This window comes from Bacillus rossius, chromosome 12, assembly GCF_032445375.1.
Source record: "Bacillus rossius redtenbacheri isolate Brsri chromosome 12, Brsri_v3, whole genome shotgun sequence".
NCBI lineage: Eukaryota > Metazoa > Arthropoda > Insecta > Phasmatodea > Bacillidae > Bacillus > Bacillus rossius.
The window spans coordinates 44,304,335-44,321,325 of record NC_086339.1 but is presented as its reverse complement, the minus strand read 5'-3'; the positions used below and the strand labels follow the sequence as shown (position 1 = coordinate 44,321,325).

The following is a 16,991-nucleotide window of genomic DNA, read 5'->3' as shown; positions in this document are numbered from 1 at the left end:
GCGTGGTCCTCCATGAGAGGACTCTGACATTGGCTACTAACCGCGCAGCATGTCGGGCAGAACTTCTCTCCGTCTCTTGTCGCGGCTACGACGGAGAAGCTTTCTATTAAGAATGTAGTCAGCTGTCTTGTGGGATGTGATCCCAGTTGTACAGTAGCCAGTCAGAAGTAGTCATTAGAAAAAGTCATGTTTTAGTTAAATTTTATTATTTTTTTATTTTTTTATTTTACTAAAAATTATATTTCTGCCGGGTCTTCCGCAGATTTCTCGGTCCGCGCCATCCTGATGTCGGCGCGAGACACCTCCTGAGCCCTGGAGCTACACCCTGTTTGGTGAGTGACTTCGATTTTTTTCCTCCCTGAATTCCCGTTTGTTGGCCTTTCGCGCTGACTGTGTTTGACTGTCTGGAAGCAGGTCTAAAACGTTTTGAATTTGACTTGTGTTTCAGACAGGGTCCAAGTGCTGGGGAGACAAATTGCTCCCCGCATGTTCTTCGGGACCTCGAGCTCCGAGTCCCCTTAAGAAGAGAGTTTATCCCAGCCCGACGTCATACTTTGAACACCCGGGTGATATGAGCAATATATTTTCCACTTGCATATAATGAACTAAATTAATTAAATACATACCAGCGAACAGTGCCTTAAGAACTTAATCAACGAGAATATGTCAAATTCATGAGACTGTTATTTATGCAATCATCGAAAGAAGCTAAGAGGGTGAAATATTTAAATTTTTGTTCTGTGACAATGTTTAATTGATATAATATAAATTGTTTTAAATAATTTCAGGCCAGCCTTAGTTTTGTTACTTACTAAGATCTTTATTGTCATATCGAAACAATGCGAAAACAAAACCTCTTCATAATAAACCAGGGAATCCTATAGACCAAGCTACTTATGTAGTGTATTTATTTATCAAATACCTTATTCTTATTAACAATCCACTAACTCCCAAGTTGCTTGTGTGCAGGGATTATGAAATTTGTCTTGTTCACCACCTTTGCCCCCTCTGGTTAATAACTTTAATTTCCTCAATATTTTTGAACCCAGCAGTTTCCAAGGTTTTTTTATTATCAAATTAAAATGATATAATTTTGTGGCACAAGGGGCATTTCAACAGTGGACAGCCACACTCAACATTCAAATATTACAGGAATTTTAATATGGCAGGACTGTCTCGAATCAGGAGTTGAAATGGTTGATATACTGTCTACCAGTATTCACTGTGGCTGCTACGAAGAGAGACAGCCTGGCATTGTGACCGAGACAGTGTGAAACCACGACTCACCTGCCACACAGCAGCTGGTTGGACGCCAGCCAGTGGAGTCTCTTCCTCGACCTCCTCCTGCAACACAACCACAGTGGAGAAGACTGCTCTGGTACAAGGAGACAGCAGCTACACACACTTGCAGGCTACTGTACCTTGATGCTGTCCACCTTCACAAACTCCATCTCAACCACTGGCTTCTGTTCCATCTCCTCCTGCAACAAACAACACCAGTTACAAGCAGTAAACAACCTGTTTGTTACACCAGGCATTTATAACACATCCTCTACTAATACTTTATTGCAGTGATAATACTGGCGCTGCAGAGCACATTTAATCACTCTATACAGCATCAAGAGTATTTACACATAAACATCACAATATTTAGGGACACTGATTTTGGTGTATGTTTCTAAAGGAAACTTTATTTATGAAAAATTATTTTTTATTTATTTAACTATTTATATATAGGAAAATATTCGGCATATAGAATAGAAAGACATGACTGATGAATCAAAAATGTTGTACAGGATAATAAGAATTTTAATGGGACATATAAGTTTGACGTCGACCAGGGCTACACCTGCCTAAGCCCTGTGTGCCTCACGCCACTGCCGACCCCCTCTCCTCTCACCGACACCCTCTGTTTCAAGCCTCACGCCAACAAGTGCGTGTGTGCGGTGCCCACCCTAACTGGAGCGGTGGAGACTGCATGTTTTTAAATAACCTAATTCTTAAATACCTGTAATACGTGATACTTAAGTCTAAATTAACACGTAATTTTTTAAGGGTTTTAATATGTTATGTTTAACTGTCTTTAATATTAATTTACTAACGGTAAGTTCAGCACTTCCTGCAGCCAGGACACCCGGGGCCCGGGCAGTCTCTTCCGTTCGCCGAGCGGGGTAGGACGCATCTCAGCACCTCGTCAACTTCAACTATTGCTCTCAACTGATCCGTTATCATCTGCCATTGTAACTGCTTTTAAACCCTTTTTTATTAACCTTCAAGGCCTACCCCGGCAGCAGACTGTGTAACTTAACCAATTAAAGCTCCCTGGAGCGTTTTGTATTATTCAGCGAGCTTGCACTTTCGGGGCCAGTCCACGCGGTGTCCTGGTCAGCATGAAAGCTGGACTACGTGCTGTTTTTTGTACGTATTGTCATTGTACGCGTGGACGGCAATAAAACTTAATATTCACCCGACTCGTTGCATTCAATTCTCAACCACGAGCTTTCCAGTACAGAGACGCGAGGTGTGTGGGGCACAAGCAGTCGTCTTCGCTGGCAACATAGCATGCTCGCCGCTGAGTGCTAGCAGGGGGAGTCGAGCCTAGCTCCACATGGGTCACGTCACGGCCCTGGGACAGAGTCGGTAGCCGGGTCCACGTGCCCATCCACGTGGTGGCGCCCTAGGTCTACACGTATGCCGACCCACGACAAGTGTCGCCCAAGAGCGTGGGGCTAGGCAACACAAACCTGGCCGGGAGAAACGGAACGTGTGAGTTGTGCGGTTGTGCGACGGAACGAGGTCACGTGGCCAGGGTGCCCACGGATTTTCCAAGAATTCCGCAGCTGTCTGCAAAACAGGTACTGTGCTGCGCATACGCGTGTGCAACTAGTATATCTGAGTTCAAGGGACTTACATTTGACACAAGTGCCTCTGTGGACCTGAGTGGGATGTATCGTGCAAAGTGTACACAGCCACGACATGTGGACAGACTAACAGGGGCCACATGGTCAGACACGTGTGTGTGCCTTGAACCGGGCAAAGTAACATCATTCACGGCTGAATTTTTGAAATGTACGGGAAATGCACGTGACGGGGGATGGTGCGTGAACTGCCGAGCTATCAAACTTCTACTGTGCACTAACTAAGCGGAATCCTTCACATTCAAGGAGGGACAGTTGACCTGTAGCGAGTGTCGGGCTGTAACAGCAGGTATTCACGACTGGAATATCAAACAAAACTTAACGCAACCACATGATTCTCACAAAAATAGCAGGCAAAAAAAATTAAACAATAAAACATAATTCAAAACAAAAAAAAATTGATACAAGTTTGAATCATTACTGCTATCACTTAGTTCAACCTTTTGATGCAAATATATAGATATATAAAAGTTTGGCATAATTTCTTGTTTATTTCCCTGGTTTTAATCTTAAATCCATGAACTTTTTTATAATTTTAGTTTGGCATATGCAATTTTCTATTTCACTCCTTTTATACAGTGGAGAGCCACACTCAAAAACCAATTATTACAGGAATTTTAATATGAGAGGACTGCCTCAATCGGGAGTTGAAATGGTTGATATACTATACTGTCTATCAGTATTCACTGTGGCTGCTACGAAGAGAGACAGCCTGGCATTGTGACCGAGACAGAGTGAAACCACGACTCACCTGCCACACAGCAGCTGGTTGGACGCCAGCCAGTGGAGTCTCTTCCTCGACCTCCTCCTGCAACACAACCACAGTGGAGAAGACTGCTCTGGTACAAGGAGACAGCAGCTACACACACTTGCAGGCTACTGTACCTTGATGCTGTCCACCTTGACAAACTCCATCTCAACCACTGGCTTCTGTTCCATCTCCTCCTGCAACAAGCAACACCAGTTACAAGCAGTAAACAACACCTTGTGCATTTATATTATAACACATCATCTGCATATTGTTCATTACAGTGCCAATACAGGGTCTGTAGAGTACATTTAATCAATCTAAACAGCATCAAGAGCATTTACACATAAAAATCACAATACCTATTTAGGAACACTGATTTTGGTGTATGTTTCTAAAGATTTTTTTTATGAAAAATTATTTGTTAGATATTCAACTATTTATATTAGTGAAATTTTTGGCATACAAAATAGAATGAAAGTGACTGATGAATTAAGAATGTTGTAGAGGGTAATAGGAACACTAATACATTAACCTATGGGACACATGAGTTAAAAACTAAAACTCATTAAAATACATATCGGAAATATGCACGACATCAGGGGAATGTGCATTATTAATGATTACAGATACATATTCATCATAAAAACTGAGGTGCCACCGTGTGGATGGACACGTGGACACACAGCTAAAACACTGAATTACAGTTCAGTGACGTGACCCTGGTGTATGCTAGGCTAGATTCTTCCCCCACTCTCGATGGTTTGTGTATGGTCGTTCGAAAGCAGTTGGCCGGAATTATGGGAAGATTGCCATAATTGTTAGACCAGAATTACTGAACTAAAACATTCATTAAAGAATGTTACTGAGGATAAAAGTCAATGCCATGTGGTGGTCACCAGCAGTGGCGTAGCCAGGATTTGTGTATGGGGGGGTGTTAATAAGCATGGCTCCCCCCCCCCCCCCCCCCATGATAAAGCAGTTGGGTCCAGGGGTCCTCCCCCGGGAAAATTTGGATTTTAAGGTGTAAAATAGTGCTATTTTAGCAGTTTTCGGTTCTCAAAATTAAATATTGTAATGGTAAAATTATTATTAATTTTAATATAAAATTTGGTTCAGTGATGAATAAGAAATTAATTAAATATTTGGCGCTAAGGGGGGGAGGGGATTTAAACCCTAACTTCCCCCCCCTGGCTACGCCCCTGGTCACCTGGACTGGATAAAGTTAGTTTGTTGATGATATCAAAGATTGCAAGCAAAATAACAATTTTTAAGATAAACAGTCAACCACCCAGAGTAGGTCTCAATAATAAAGAAAAATGTTTTTAATTTCTTACCCATTCTGCCATGTTACTTGATCAGATCAGGAAACGGTATTGTCCTCGAGGTGTGATGATACTGCGTCCTACTCCTGGTGACGATCTAGCGAGTCTGGGGTGATATGGTGTCATTGCTGCACGGGAAGTATCCCAAATGACCATTCGGTCTTGTTCGCAAACTTTTCAAAACAAAAAAAAAATACAAACCCTTCAATATTTTGCTGATTAAATTACAAATATCTGGAGCATATATAGTTGCATGTTTAATTTTAAAGTTGAAAAATAATAGTTCAAATAAAGGTGGTTTTTCTAAATGTTTGCACATAGTGCTACTCTGTAAATATACTAATCTGGCAAAGTTTGAAACTTGAGGTGTGAAATTAAAAAGTAAAATGAATGATCATTTATGTCATTAATTATATAATTAAATATTATGGAGTACATGGCACAACTCTACACAAGCCTCCTGCGCTGAGGAGCGAAACACGTGCACACACGGCTACGTGGCAGTCATAGAGGCTGTTGGAAGGTGTTGGAGGGTGTTGGAGGATGCTGGAGGGTGTTAGAGGGTGTTGGAGGGTGTTGGAGGGTGTTGGAGGGTGTTGGAGAGTGTTGGAGGGTGCTGGAGGGTGTTGATGGTGTTGGAGGGTGCTGAAGGGTGCTGCAGGGTGCTGAGGGTGCTGAGGGTGCTGGATGGTGCTGGAGGGTGTCGGAGGGTACGGAGGTTGTCGGAGGGTGTTGGAGGGTGGTGGAGGGTGTTGGAGAGTGTAGAAGGGTGTTGGAGGGTGTTGGAGGGTGTTGAATGTGTTGGAGGGTGTTGGAGGGTGTTGGAAAGTGTTGGAGAGTGTTGGAGAGTGTTGGAGAGTGTTGGAGAGTGTTGGAGAGTGTTGGAGGGTGTTAAAGGGTGTTAAAGGGTGTTAAAGGGTGTTGGAGGAGGTTGGAGGGTGCTGCAGGATGCTGCAGAGTGCTGGAGGGTGTCGGAGGGTACGAAGGTTGTCGGAGGGTACGGAGGTTGTCGGAGGGTACGGAGGTTGTCGGAGGGTGTCAAAGAGTGTCGGAGGGTGTCGATGGTGTCGGTGGGTGTCGATGGTGTCGGAGGGTGCCGGAGGGTATTGGAGAGTGTTGGAGGGTGTTGGAGAGTGTTGGAGGGTGTTGGAGGGTGTTGGAGGGTGTTGGAGGGTGCTGGAGGGTGCTGGAGGGTGCTGGAGAGTGTTGGAGGGTGTTGGTGGGTGCTGCAGGGTGCTAGAGGGTGCTAGAGGGTGCTGAAGGGTGCTGGAGGGTGTTGGAGAGTGTTGGAGGGAATTGGAGGGTGCTGGAGGGTGTTGGAGAGTGTTGGAGGGTGTTGGAGGGTATTGGAGGGTGCTGGAGGGTGTTGGAGAGTGTTGGAGAGAATTGGAGGGTGCTGGAGGGTGTTGGAGAGTGTTGGAGGGTGTTGGAGAGTGTTGGAGGGTATTGGAGGGTGTTGGAGAGTGTTGAAGAGTGTTGGAGAGTGCTGGAGAGTGCTGGAGAGTGCTGGAGTGTGCTGGAGGGTGCTGGAGGGTGCAGGAGGGTGTGGGAGGGTGCTGCAGGGTGTTGGAAGGGTGTTGGAGGGTGCTGCAGGGTGTTGGAGGTTGTTGGAGGGTGCTGCAGGGTGCTGTAGGGTGCTGGAGAGTATTGGAGGGTATTTGAGGGTGTTGGAGTGTGTATGAGGATGCTTAAGGGTGCTGGAGGGTGTTAGAGGGTGTTGGAGGGTGTTGGAGGGTGTTGGAGGGTGTTGGAGGTTGTTAGAGGGTGTTGGAGGTTGTTGGAGGGTGCTGGAGGGTGTTGGAGGGTGCTGCAGTGTTGGAGGGTGTTGGAGAGTGTTGGAGGGTGTTGGAGAGTGTTGGAGAGTGCTGGTGGGTGCTGGAAGGTGTTGGAGGGTGTTGGAGGGTGTTGGAGGGTGTTGGAGGGTGCTGGAGGCTGCTGGAGGGTGCTGGAGGGTGTTGGAGGGTGCTGGAGGGTGTTGGAGGGTGTTGGAGGGTGTTGGAGGCTGCTGGATAGTGTTGGAGGGTGGAGGAGGGTACAGGAGGGTGCTGGAGGGTGTTGGAGGGTGCTGCAGGGTGTTGGAGGGTGCTGCAGGGTGTTGTAGGTTGTTGGAGAGTGCTGGAGTGTGCTGGAGGGTGTTGGAGGGTGCAGGAGGGTGCTGGAGGGTGTTGGAGGGTGCTGCAGGGTGTTGGAGGTTGTTGGAGAGTGCTGGAGAGTGCTGGAGGGTGTTGGAGGGTGCTGCAGGGTGTTGGAGGGTGTTGGAGGGTGTTGGAGGGTGCTGCAGGGTGCTGGAGAGTGTTGGAGGGTATTTGAGGGTGTTGGAGGCTGTAGGAGGATGCTGGAGGGTGTTGGAGGGTGCTGGAGAGTGCTGAAGGTGTTGGAGGGTGTTGGAGGGTGTTGGAGGGCGTTGGTGGGTGCTGCAGGGTGCTGGAGGTTGTCTGAGGGTACGGAGGTTGTCGGAGGGTGTCGGAGGGAACGGAGGTTGTCGGAGGGTGTCAAAGAGTGTCGGAGGGTGTCGGAGGGTGTCGGAGGGTGTTGGAGAGTGTCGGAGGGTGTCGGAGGGTGCAGGAGGGTGCTGCAGGTTGCTGGAGGGTGCTGCAGGTTGTTGGAGGGTGTTGGAGGGTGCTGCAGGGTGCTGGAGGCCTTTGGAGGGTGGTGGAGGTTTGTGGAGGGTGTTGTAGTGTCTTGGAGGGTGGGGATAGGGAACGCACGGCACAGATGTCTGGCTTAAGGAATTAACGAAGTTGTAGCCCTGGACATCAACATGTATTCAATCCAAATAATTACAAAAAACTGTAATGAACCCAAGTATTAACAAAAATATTCACACTGTAAAACTCAAGATTTCTTTTCCATTGTTTTTAAAAGTAATCTTTTTATAGTCAACAAATATTTTAGACTAACACATCATTAATACTAGCAAAGGTTTCTTCTCAATTATTTGGTTGATTTAACATTAATATTAGCTTTAATAATTCAGAGTAATAGTTATTGCCCTGCCTTAATGACAGTGGAGGTTGCTTTCACTACCAATACACAGAATTATTTTAAAAATACATACATAATTAAAACATGCTAGGCTATTCAGTGATGAGTTTGGAGGGTGTTGGAGGGTGCTGGAGTGTGCTGGAGTGTGCTGGAGTGTGTTGGAGTGTGTTGGAGGGTGTTGGTGGGTGTTGGAGAGTGTTGGAGGGTGCTGGAGAGTGCAGGAGGCTGTTGGAGTGTTTTTGATGGTGTTGGAGAGTGCTGGAGGGTGTTTGAGGGTGCTGCAGGGTGCTGCAGGGTCTTTGAGGGTGTTGGAGGGTGTTAGAGGGTTTTGGAATGTTCTGCAGGGTGCTGCAGGGTGATGGAGGGTATTTGAGGGTGTTGGAGGGTGTAGGAGGATGCTGAGGGTGTTGGAGGGTGCTGCAGGGTGCTGGAGGGTGCTTATGGTGTTGGAGGGTGTTGGAGGGCGTTGGAGGGTGTTGGAGTGCGTTGGAGGGTGCTGCAGGGTGCTGGAGGGTGCTGCAGGGTGCTGGAGGATGTAGGAGGGTGCTGGAGGGTTTTGGAGGGTGCTGGAGGGTGCTGCAGGGTGCTGGAGGGTGTTGGAAGGTGCTGGAGGGTGTCTGAGGGTACAGAGGTTGTCGGAGGGTGTCGGAGGGTGCCGGAGGGTGGCTCAGGGTGTTGGAGTGTTGGAGAGTGTTGGAGGGTGTTGGAGGGTGTTGGAGGGTGTTGGAGGGTGTTGGAGGGTGCTGGAGGGTGTTGGAGGGTGTTGGAGGGTGTTGGAGAGTGTTAAAGGTTATTGGAGGGTGTTGGAGGGTGCTGCAGGGTGCTGGAGAGTGTCGGAGGGTATTTGAGTGCGTTGGAGGGTAAAGGAGGGTGTTGGAGGATGCTGGAGGGTGTTGGAGCGTGCTGGAGTGTGCTGGAGGGTGCTGGAGTGTGTTGGAGGGTGTTGGAGAGTGTTGGAGAGTGTTCCAGGGTGTTGGAGGGTGCTGTAGAGTGCTGGAGAGTGTTGGAGGGTATTTGAGGGTGTCGGAGGGTGTAGGAGGGTGCTGGAGGGTTTTGGAGGGTGTTGGAGGATGTTGGAGGGTGCTGCAGTGTGCTGGAGGGTGCTGGAAGGTGTTGGAGGGTGTTGGAGGTTGTTGGAGGTTGTTGGAGGGTGCTGCCGGGTGCTGCAGTGTGTTGGAGAGTGTTGGAAGGTGTTGGAGAGTGCTGGTGGGTGCTGGATGGTGTTGGAGGGTGCTGAGGTTGCTGGAGGGTGTTGGAGGGTGTTGGAGGGTGATGGAGGGTGATGGAGTGTGCTGGAGGGTGTTGGAGGGTGCTGGAGGGTGTTGGAGGGTGCTGGAGGGTGTTGGAGGGTGCAGGAGGGTGCTGGAGGGTGTTGGAGAGTTCTGGAGAGTTCTGCAGGGTACTGCAGGGTGTTGGAGGGTGTTGGAGGGTGCTGGAGAGTGCTGGAGGGTGCTGGAGGGTGCAGGAGGCTGTTGGAGAGTGTTGGAGGGTGTTGGAGAGTGCTGGAGGGTGCTGCAGGGTGTTGGAGGGTGTTGGAGGGTGTTGGAGGGTGCTGGAGAGTGCTGGAGGGTGCTGGAGGGTGTTGGAAGGTGCTGGAGGGTGTCTGAGGGTACAGAGGTTGTCGGAGGGTGTCGGAGGGTGCCGGAGGGTGCAGGAGGCTGTTGGAGTGTTTTTGATGGTGTTGGAGAGTGCTGGAGGGTGTTTGAGGGTGCTGCAGGGTCTTTGAGGGTGTTGGAGGGTGTTAGAGGGTTTTGGAATGTTCTGCAGGGTGCTGCAGGGTGATGGAGGGTATTTGAGGGTGTTGGAGGGTGTAGGAGGATGCTGAGGGTGTTGGAGGGTGCTGCAGGGTGCTGGAGGGTGCTTATGGTGTTGGAGGGTGTTGGAGGGCGTTGGAGGGTGTTGGAGTGCGTTGGAGGGTGCTGCAGGGTGCTGGAGGATGTAGGAGGGTGCTGGAGGGTTTTGGAGGGTGCTGGAGGGTGCTGCAGGGTGCTGGAGGGTGTTGGAAGGTGCTGGAGGGTGTCTGAGGGTACAGAGGTTGTCGGAGGGTGTCGGAGGGTGCCGGAGGGTGGCGGAGGGTGTTGGAGTGTTGGAGAGTGTTGGAGGGTGTTGGAGGGTGTTGGAGGGTGTTGGAGGGTGTTGGAGGGTGCTGGAGGGTGTTGGAGGGTGTTGGAGGGTGTTGGAGAGTGTTAAAGGTTATTGGAGGGTGTTGGAGGGTGCTGCAGGGTGCTGGAGAGTGTCGGAGGGTATTTGAGTGCGTTGGAGGGTAAAGGAGGGTGTTGGAGGATGCTGGAGGGTGTTGGAGCGTGCTGGAGTGTGCTGGAGGGTGCTGGAGTGTGTTGGAGGGTGTTGGAGAGTGTTGGAGAGTGTTCCAGGGTGTTGGAGGGTGCTGTAGAGTGCTGGAGAGTGTTGGAGGGTATTTGAGGGTGTCGGAGGGTGTAGGAGGGTGCTGGAGGGTGTTGGAGGGTGTTGGAGGATGTTGGAGGGTGCTGCAGTGTGCTGGAGGGTGCTGGAAGGTGTTGGAGGGTGTTGGAGGTTGTTGGAGGTTGTTGGAGGGTGCTGCCGGGTGCTGCAGTGTGTTGGAGAGTGTTGGAAGGTGTTGGAGAGTGCTGGTGGGTGCTGGATGGTGTTGGAGGGTGCTGAGGTTGCTGGAGGGTGTTGGAGGGTGTTGGAGGGTGATGGAGGGTGATGGAGTGTGCTGGAGGGTGTTGGAGGGTGCTGGAGGGTGTTGGAGGGTGCTGGAGGGTGTTGGAGGGTGCAGGAGGGTGCTGGAGGGTGTTGGAGAGTTCTGGAGAGTTCTGCAGGGTACTGCAGGGTGTTGGAGGGTGTTGGAGGGTGCTGGAGAGTGCTGGAGGGTGCTGGAGGGTGCAGGAGGCTGTTGGAGAGTGTTGGAGGGTGTTGGAGAGTGCTGGAGGGTGCTGCAGGGTGTTGGAGGGTGTTGGAGGGTGTTGGAGGGTGCTGGAGAGTGCTGGAGGGTGCAGGAGGCTGTTGGAGAGTGTTGGAGGGTGTTGGAGAGTGCTGGAGGGTGTTGGAGGGTGCTGCAGGGTGATGGAGGGTGTTGGAGGGTGCTGCAGGGTGCTGGAGAGTGTTGGAGGGTTTTGAGGGTGTTGGAGGGTGTAGGATGATGCTGGAGGGTGATGGATTGTGCTGGAGGGTGCTGAAGGTGTTGGAGGGCATTGGAGGGTGCTGCAGGGTGCTGGAGGGTGTTGGAGGGTTTTGGAGGGTGCTGGAGGGTGCTGCAGGGTGCTGGAGGGTGCTGCAGGGTGCTGGAGGGTGCAGGAGGCTGTTGGAGAGTGTTGGAGGGTGTTGGAGAGTGTTGGAGAGTGTTGGAGGGTGTTGGAGAGTGTTGGAGAGTGCTGGAGGGTGCTGGAGGGTGTGGGAGGGTGTGGGCGGGTGCTGCAGGGTGCTGCAGGGTGCTGGAGGTTGTTGGAGGGTTCTGGAGGGTGCTGGAGGGAGATGGAGGGTGCTGGTGGGTGCAGTAGGGTTCTGGAGGGTGCTGCAGGGTGTTGGAGGGTGTTGGAGGGTGCTGCAAGGTGCTGGAGGCCTTTGGAGGGTGTTGGAGGGTTCTGGAGGGTGCTGGAGGGAGATGGAGGGTGCTGGTGGATGCAGTAGGGTTCTGGAGGGTGCTGCAGGGTGTTGGAGGGTGCTGCAAGGTGCTGGAGGCCTTTGGAGGGTGTTGGAGGGTGTTGGAGTGTGTTGGAGGGTGGGGATGGGGCGCGCACGGCACAGCATATCTGGCTTAAGGAATTAACGAAGTTGTAGCCCTGGACATCATCATGTATTCAATCCAAATAATTACAAAAAACTGTAATGAACCCAAGTATTAACAAAAATATTCACACTGTAAAACTCAAGATTTCTTTTCCATTGTTTTTAAAAGTACCTAATCTTTTTATAGTCAACAATAATTTTAGACTAACACATCATTATTACTAGCAAAGGTTTCTTCTCAATTATTTGGTTGATTTAACATTAATATTAGCTTTAATAATTCAGCGTAATAGTTGTTGCCCTGCCTTAATGACATTGGAGGTTGCTTTCACTACCAATACACAGAATGATATAAAAAGAACATACATAATCAAAACATGCTAGGCTATTCAGTGATCAGTTTGCAGTGGTTATAGTAAAACAAACTTTCCTTTGTCATAACAAATGATTTACTTTGGGAGGATAACTTAAAAAAAGGGGGGGGGGGATAACTCCCTTCTGCATTCACCCCTGCTTACGGTGATAAATAAAACACACTGGACGTAAAAAAAAATTACATTATACAGTATTATAATTTTACCTTTGATAATAGAGGTTACCTGCATTATAAGTTAACTAAGTTCTAAGCTTTTATGTTATATGTTGTCAGTATCAAATTTTTGTATCATACTTCAGCAAGCATCATCTATCTTTATTTAGCTGCAACAGATTACACACAGAACATATGTCAGCATTTAGAACATGCACGTACAGTAAAATCCCAGTATCAATTTTTTTTCTTTTTACAAAGTAATCTAAACTAACAAAAATAATTAAATTGCATTAATAGAAATGAAAATATGGCCCTCTACGGAACTTCCTTCATGTGTGTCAATGGTTCCAATGAAATATAAGAGACTTGCTATAGCTTGAGGGGAATGGTTGGTCTACAATCTCATGAACTATTTAAATTGTAATTCATATTCGTTTTTATCATAAAACTATTCTAAAAAAAACTTCGTAGGGTATTTAATAAAACTTAAAAATCAAACAAAAGAAACTCACCCGTCATAATTTTCATCACAACGAATATTGGCCTACGTTTCTATTGCAGCCATAAGCAAGTCTAGTTCTAAGTATTCCACAGTAATAGCGAGCAAAAATATATTTTCACAGGTGATACAGAAGCTGACAAAAGATGCTGCAAAAATGGAACAGAATTTGAAGTGCTGACAGTATAGGCAAAAGCCAGATGCGTGGTTAGTAACCATGGAATCTGTGTGGCAGCTTAGAATGAGCAAATAACACGAAATAGACATAACAGAAACATGTGGGAAAAGACACTTAAAAATTGACACTTAAAAAATCATTGATATCTTCGTAAGCCAGGATATTCAAAAATGACAATACACTGTCCATGATGTAGGGAGGATATAAACCACTTGCGCTAATATATTTAGGTTGGTATTAATAGTCAAGACTTGAGCAAATATTTGAGTGTATCTTGGCGAGGACCTTCTTGTTTATTAAGGCAGCGATTTCAATATCCATGTTTCATAGTCCGTGAACAAGATAAGCTTCATGAAGTAACCGTGCTCAAGCAACAGCTAGTACCTCATGGCTAGACGAATCAATGTTTAAGACAGCCGAAAAGACACGAACATATACGAATCTTGCCGACTGGACTCGTTCGTTAAATATTCTGCTATTTTTCACACAGAGCGATGAAGCCCCCGAATTTGTGTGTTTGTACGTTGAAGTGAGGAAGATTTTTTATTGTTTTAATACTCTTGAATCACGGCTGGAAAAACAGGTGTTTTGCAACCACAAAGATGCACACCTTCTTTTGAGAACTTGCTATTCTTTTGTCTTTCCTGTGCAAGTTGAACGTTAAGACATAACGTATCTAACGTTTTAATAATATAATCTTTTCAAAATAATACGAAAAATAGGTTAAACTGTTTTTAAAATAGCTCTGCTACATTTCTACAGTTAGTTTCGCTAATACGGTACGACATAAGAAAATAGTTTAACATATTTTACTATATATTATTTATGTTGCTAACCTAAACTAATCAATTATTTTCACAGTAGTTTTAATGTACCGTAGAGTGGGGTGATTAGAAACATTGGGGTGAAGAGAAACAAAACTGGGAAAAAATTTAAAGCACTTCATAAATTACATATATAATTGTAACAAAAATATGAAATAATTTGTGTTGTTTCATAATTAATTCTAAATTTTAAGAATTGTATTGCAAAGTTGGTAGTATGTAAACAACTGACGCCGCCGTCTGTGCTCCCTCTGAGAGCACAGGCCGTTATGTGTCCTCAACACCGAATCAGTGACAGTGCTACGAACACGCCCGCACGTGTAGCATAGTGCAGGGGGGAGCAGTGTCTCGAACGGCCTGACGTAAGTCACGGCCGGCTGTATTCACGAAGCGCCCGGCCGGGTGTGGCAATGCGCAAATGGGGATTTAGTGCACATGCGATTTAAATAACAAACACGAACTAAAACTTTTAATATGTCAGATATTTCTTAATAATTAATTAATGAAGTTGTAAACTCTTGTCGTTCACAAAACTGGCCGGCATCATCTTCCCGCGCTCCGTAGCTTCCCGCGGATTTTCCTCCCCTCCCTGGCCGGGTTGCCAGGGAGAATCGTCAGTAGCCTTCCAGCACTCACTAATGGCCGGCAGCCCCGCGCACGTGGAGCCTTCAACTTGTCGTGCCTGATCCAGCATGTAACGTCCATAGGTAATATTTCTAAATCTACTTTCATCAGCTCCACGGTCGGCCCTAACCCGGCCGTATGACGTGTCATACGGTCCGTCAATAAATGTGTGACTCGACTACGAGTCGTTTTCGTGTGCTACGTAAATCTTAGTGTTTTTAGGCAGCCCGCCGAGGTGCCTGCGCTTCACGCCATTATCACTCCATCCGGAGTACTTGAACATTGCCCACGCAGGGCGGCATTACACCTAACACGAAACCAGACTTTCTAACGCTTCATAACCTGGGACGTGCCGCGGTCGCGGGTGTGTTACCACATCAGGCATAGGCGTGCGCACGGTAGGTGCCACAGGTGCCTTGGCACCACCATTAGGGTTAACGTTATTTTATTTTTTACAAGCAGAAATAATACATGCTTACAAAAAACCGTATTATTTCCAAAAAAAAAAAATGTTTTCCAATTGTGTCGAGTTACAGATATGTGCTCATAACACTATCAGTATATCAATTATCAATCGAACCAACTATACACACGGAAACAAGCCAGGTGCAATTACTTGTGTTGTACACGCGGGCCGCGGCTACGAAACTTCTGAAATGTAAATACTTCTCATAGTTCTCTTCGAATTACATAGAATGCGCGCTCGGTGTCCACTGTTGACTCCACTCGGCAAGCGCACGGAATAATAGCCGCCGTCCGCCCAGGGGCGTAGCCATAGGGGTGGGGGGGGGGTGTGTTAGGGGTTCAACCTCCCCCCCCCCCCTTAGCACCAATTCTTTAATTAATTTCTTATTCATCACTCAAACAAATTTCATAGTAAAATTAATAAAAATTTTACAATTACAATATTTAACTTTAAGAACCGAAAACTGCTAAAATAGCACTATTTTACACCTTAAAATCCACATTTTCCCGGGTGAGGACCCCCAGACCCCCGGCTTTAAAACGGGGGGGGGGGGGGGGGCATGGTTCTTAACACCCCCCATACACAAATCCTGGCTACGCCACTGCGTCCGCCAGGTAGCACTACTGTGTAGTGTTTACTCTTACTGTTTACTCATCACTTTACTGTTCTAATGAGTACACGACTACAGCCTGTGTTTGTTACGTGGATCACTCATTAATTAATTATAATTTTATTTTCACTAGTTGACAGTGGTTATAGTTCGTTAATTGCTATATATATAAATATATATATATATATATATATATATATATATATATATATATATATATATATATATATATATATATATATATATATATATATATATATATATATATATATATATATATATATATATATATAAATAAAATCTGTATGAAGTATAAATGGGTGATTAAAATTAAAAAGACGGATCCCGAAAAGGATTACTAGATTACTTATATGCAGTCGCCGACAAAACATTTTTGTTGTATTCCAAAAGTTAAAAATTTGCCCACTCTTATTTGTGTATTTTTATTATTTTAATATTTTACATATTTGAGGTATGTTACAAAAACTCCCTTGATTTGTTGATTTTAAAACTTAACATATGAGAATGTTTTTTCTAGAATTTATTTGGCATCTTCAGAAAACATTTACGTACGGTTTTTCAGAGCCACCAGCATGAATTCCGTGCAAACAATTGGTGCAATTTACTTTATGGCTCAACAAAGCTTAAAACTGTAAATAGTTTAGTAGTTTTCCTGGCGATTAAAACGTTCAAAGCCATAATTTGTCATAAAAAATATTAAAATTTTTACATCTGTGTATTTAATGTTTTTGTTCGGAAACACCTTAAAGAGCACCATTTTGCGCTTTCAAATCCAAATTTTTCCGGGGGACAACCCCCGGACCCCCCGCTTTAGGCTCGGGTCCGTGAATGATAAGGCTTTTGTGTAATCTGGCACCACCATTACTGAAGTCCTGCGCACGCCTATGACATCAGGTAGCACCGCGCCCGTACCCAGATTAACAGGGCCCACGCCACTACGAGGACAAGCCTCGCTTAACGTAATTTCCATAAACAGAGGGACTAGTATCATCCCGAGCACCGGGACTTTCTTGTAGCAACTTTACTGCTAGATTTCAGTGTTAGTGTTAGTGTTCGCCATCAACCATGCATAAGTGTCCAGTTTAGTGTTTTGTGTACTTTCTCAATCAGTAATTAGTGAACTCTCTGTATAACGCACCGTCCGGACTACCACGTCCTAATCACTAAATTCGCCGCGTGCCCTAATCGTCGTCGCCGTAGCTCTCAGGATAGCCTGCACCCCTCGATGTGGTAGTCTCCCGGAATACCGCCAGACGCAAACCAGTACCGCCAATCGAGGGCCGTGTGAGCTGAGTGGAGGTCGACGATGATATGGCAAGCACGTGAAAGTGTATTGTGCGAAGCAAAGTACTGTAACGTGTGACGCAACAATAAAACCAATTACGTTCACGGGTGTTTTTTAATAGTTACGGCATCCTGGGTAGCCATAACAGCCCGGGGGTCCTTTGTAGACGCGTCCCTGCCTGCAGCCACGAGGCAAAGAACCCCGCCCTCAAGACCAAATTCTAGTTAACGTAATTTAATTATCATAATTTCAGGACAGGCAGCGGGGA

At 46.7% G+C, this 16,991-nt stretch overlaps 1 protein-coding gene across 7 annotated transcripts in view; it reads right to left on the bottom strand.

Moving 5' to 3' along the window:
* The window catches only part of LOC134537890 (zinc finger protein OZF-like), a 30,433-nt gene extending 17,554 nt beyond the window's left edge, over positions 1-12,879 (bottom strand). The window contains exons 1-7 of one of the 7 annotated variants that reach the window (XM_063378810.1): positions 12,541-12,719; positions 12,284-12,383; positions 5,004-5,164; positions 3,804-3,863; positions 3,670-3,726; positions 1,422-1,481; positions 1,288-1,344 (exon numbers count right to left, since the gene is read on the bottom strand). In XM_063378810.1, coding sequence (XP_063234880.1) covers positions 1,288-1,344; positions 1,422-1,481; positions 3,670-3,726; positions 3,804-3,863; positions 5,004-5,015 — 246 coding nt within the window. In that variant the 5' untranslated portion in view covers positions 5,016-5,164; positions 12,284-12,383; positions 12,541-12,719. The other 6 variants (XM_063378811.1, XM_063378809.1, XM_063378805.1 and 3 more) reach the window with 6 other exon arrangements.
* Between the last annotated feature and the right edge of the window lie 4,112 nt (positions 12,880-16,991).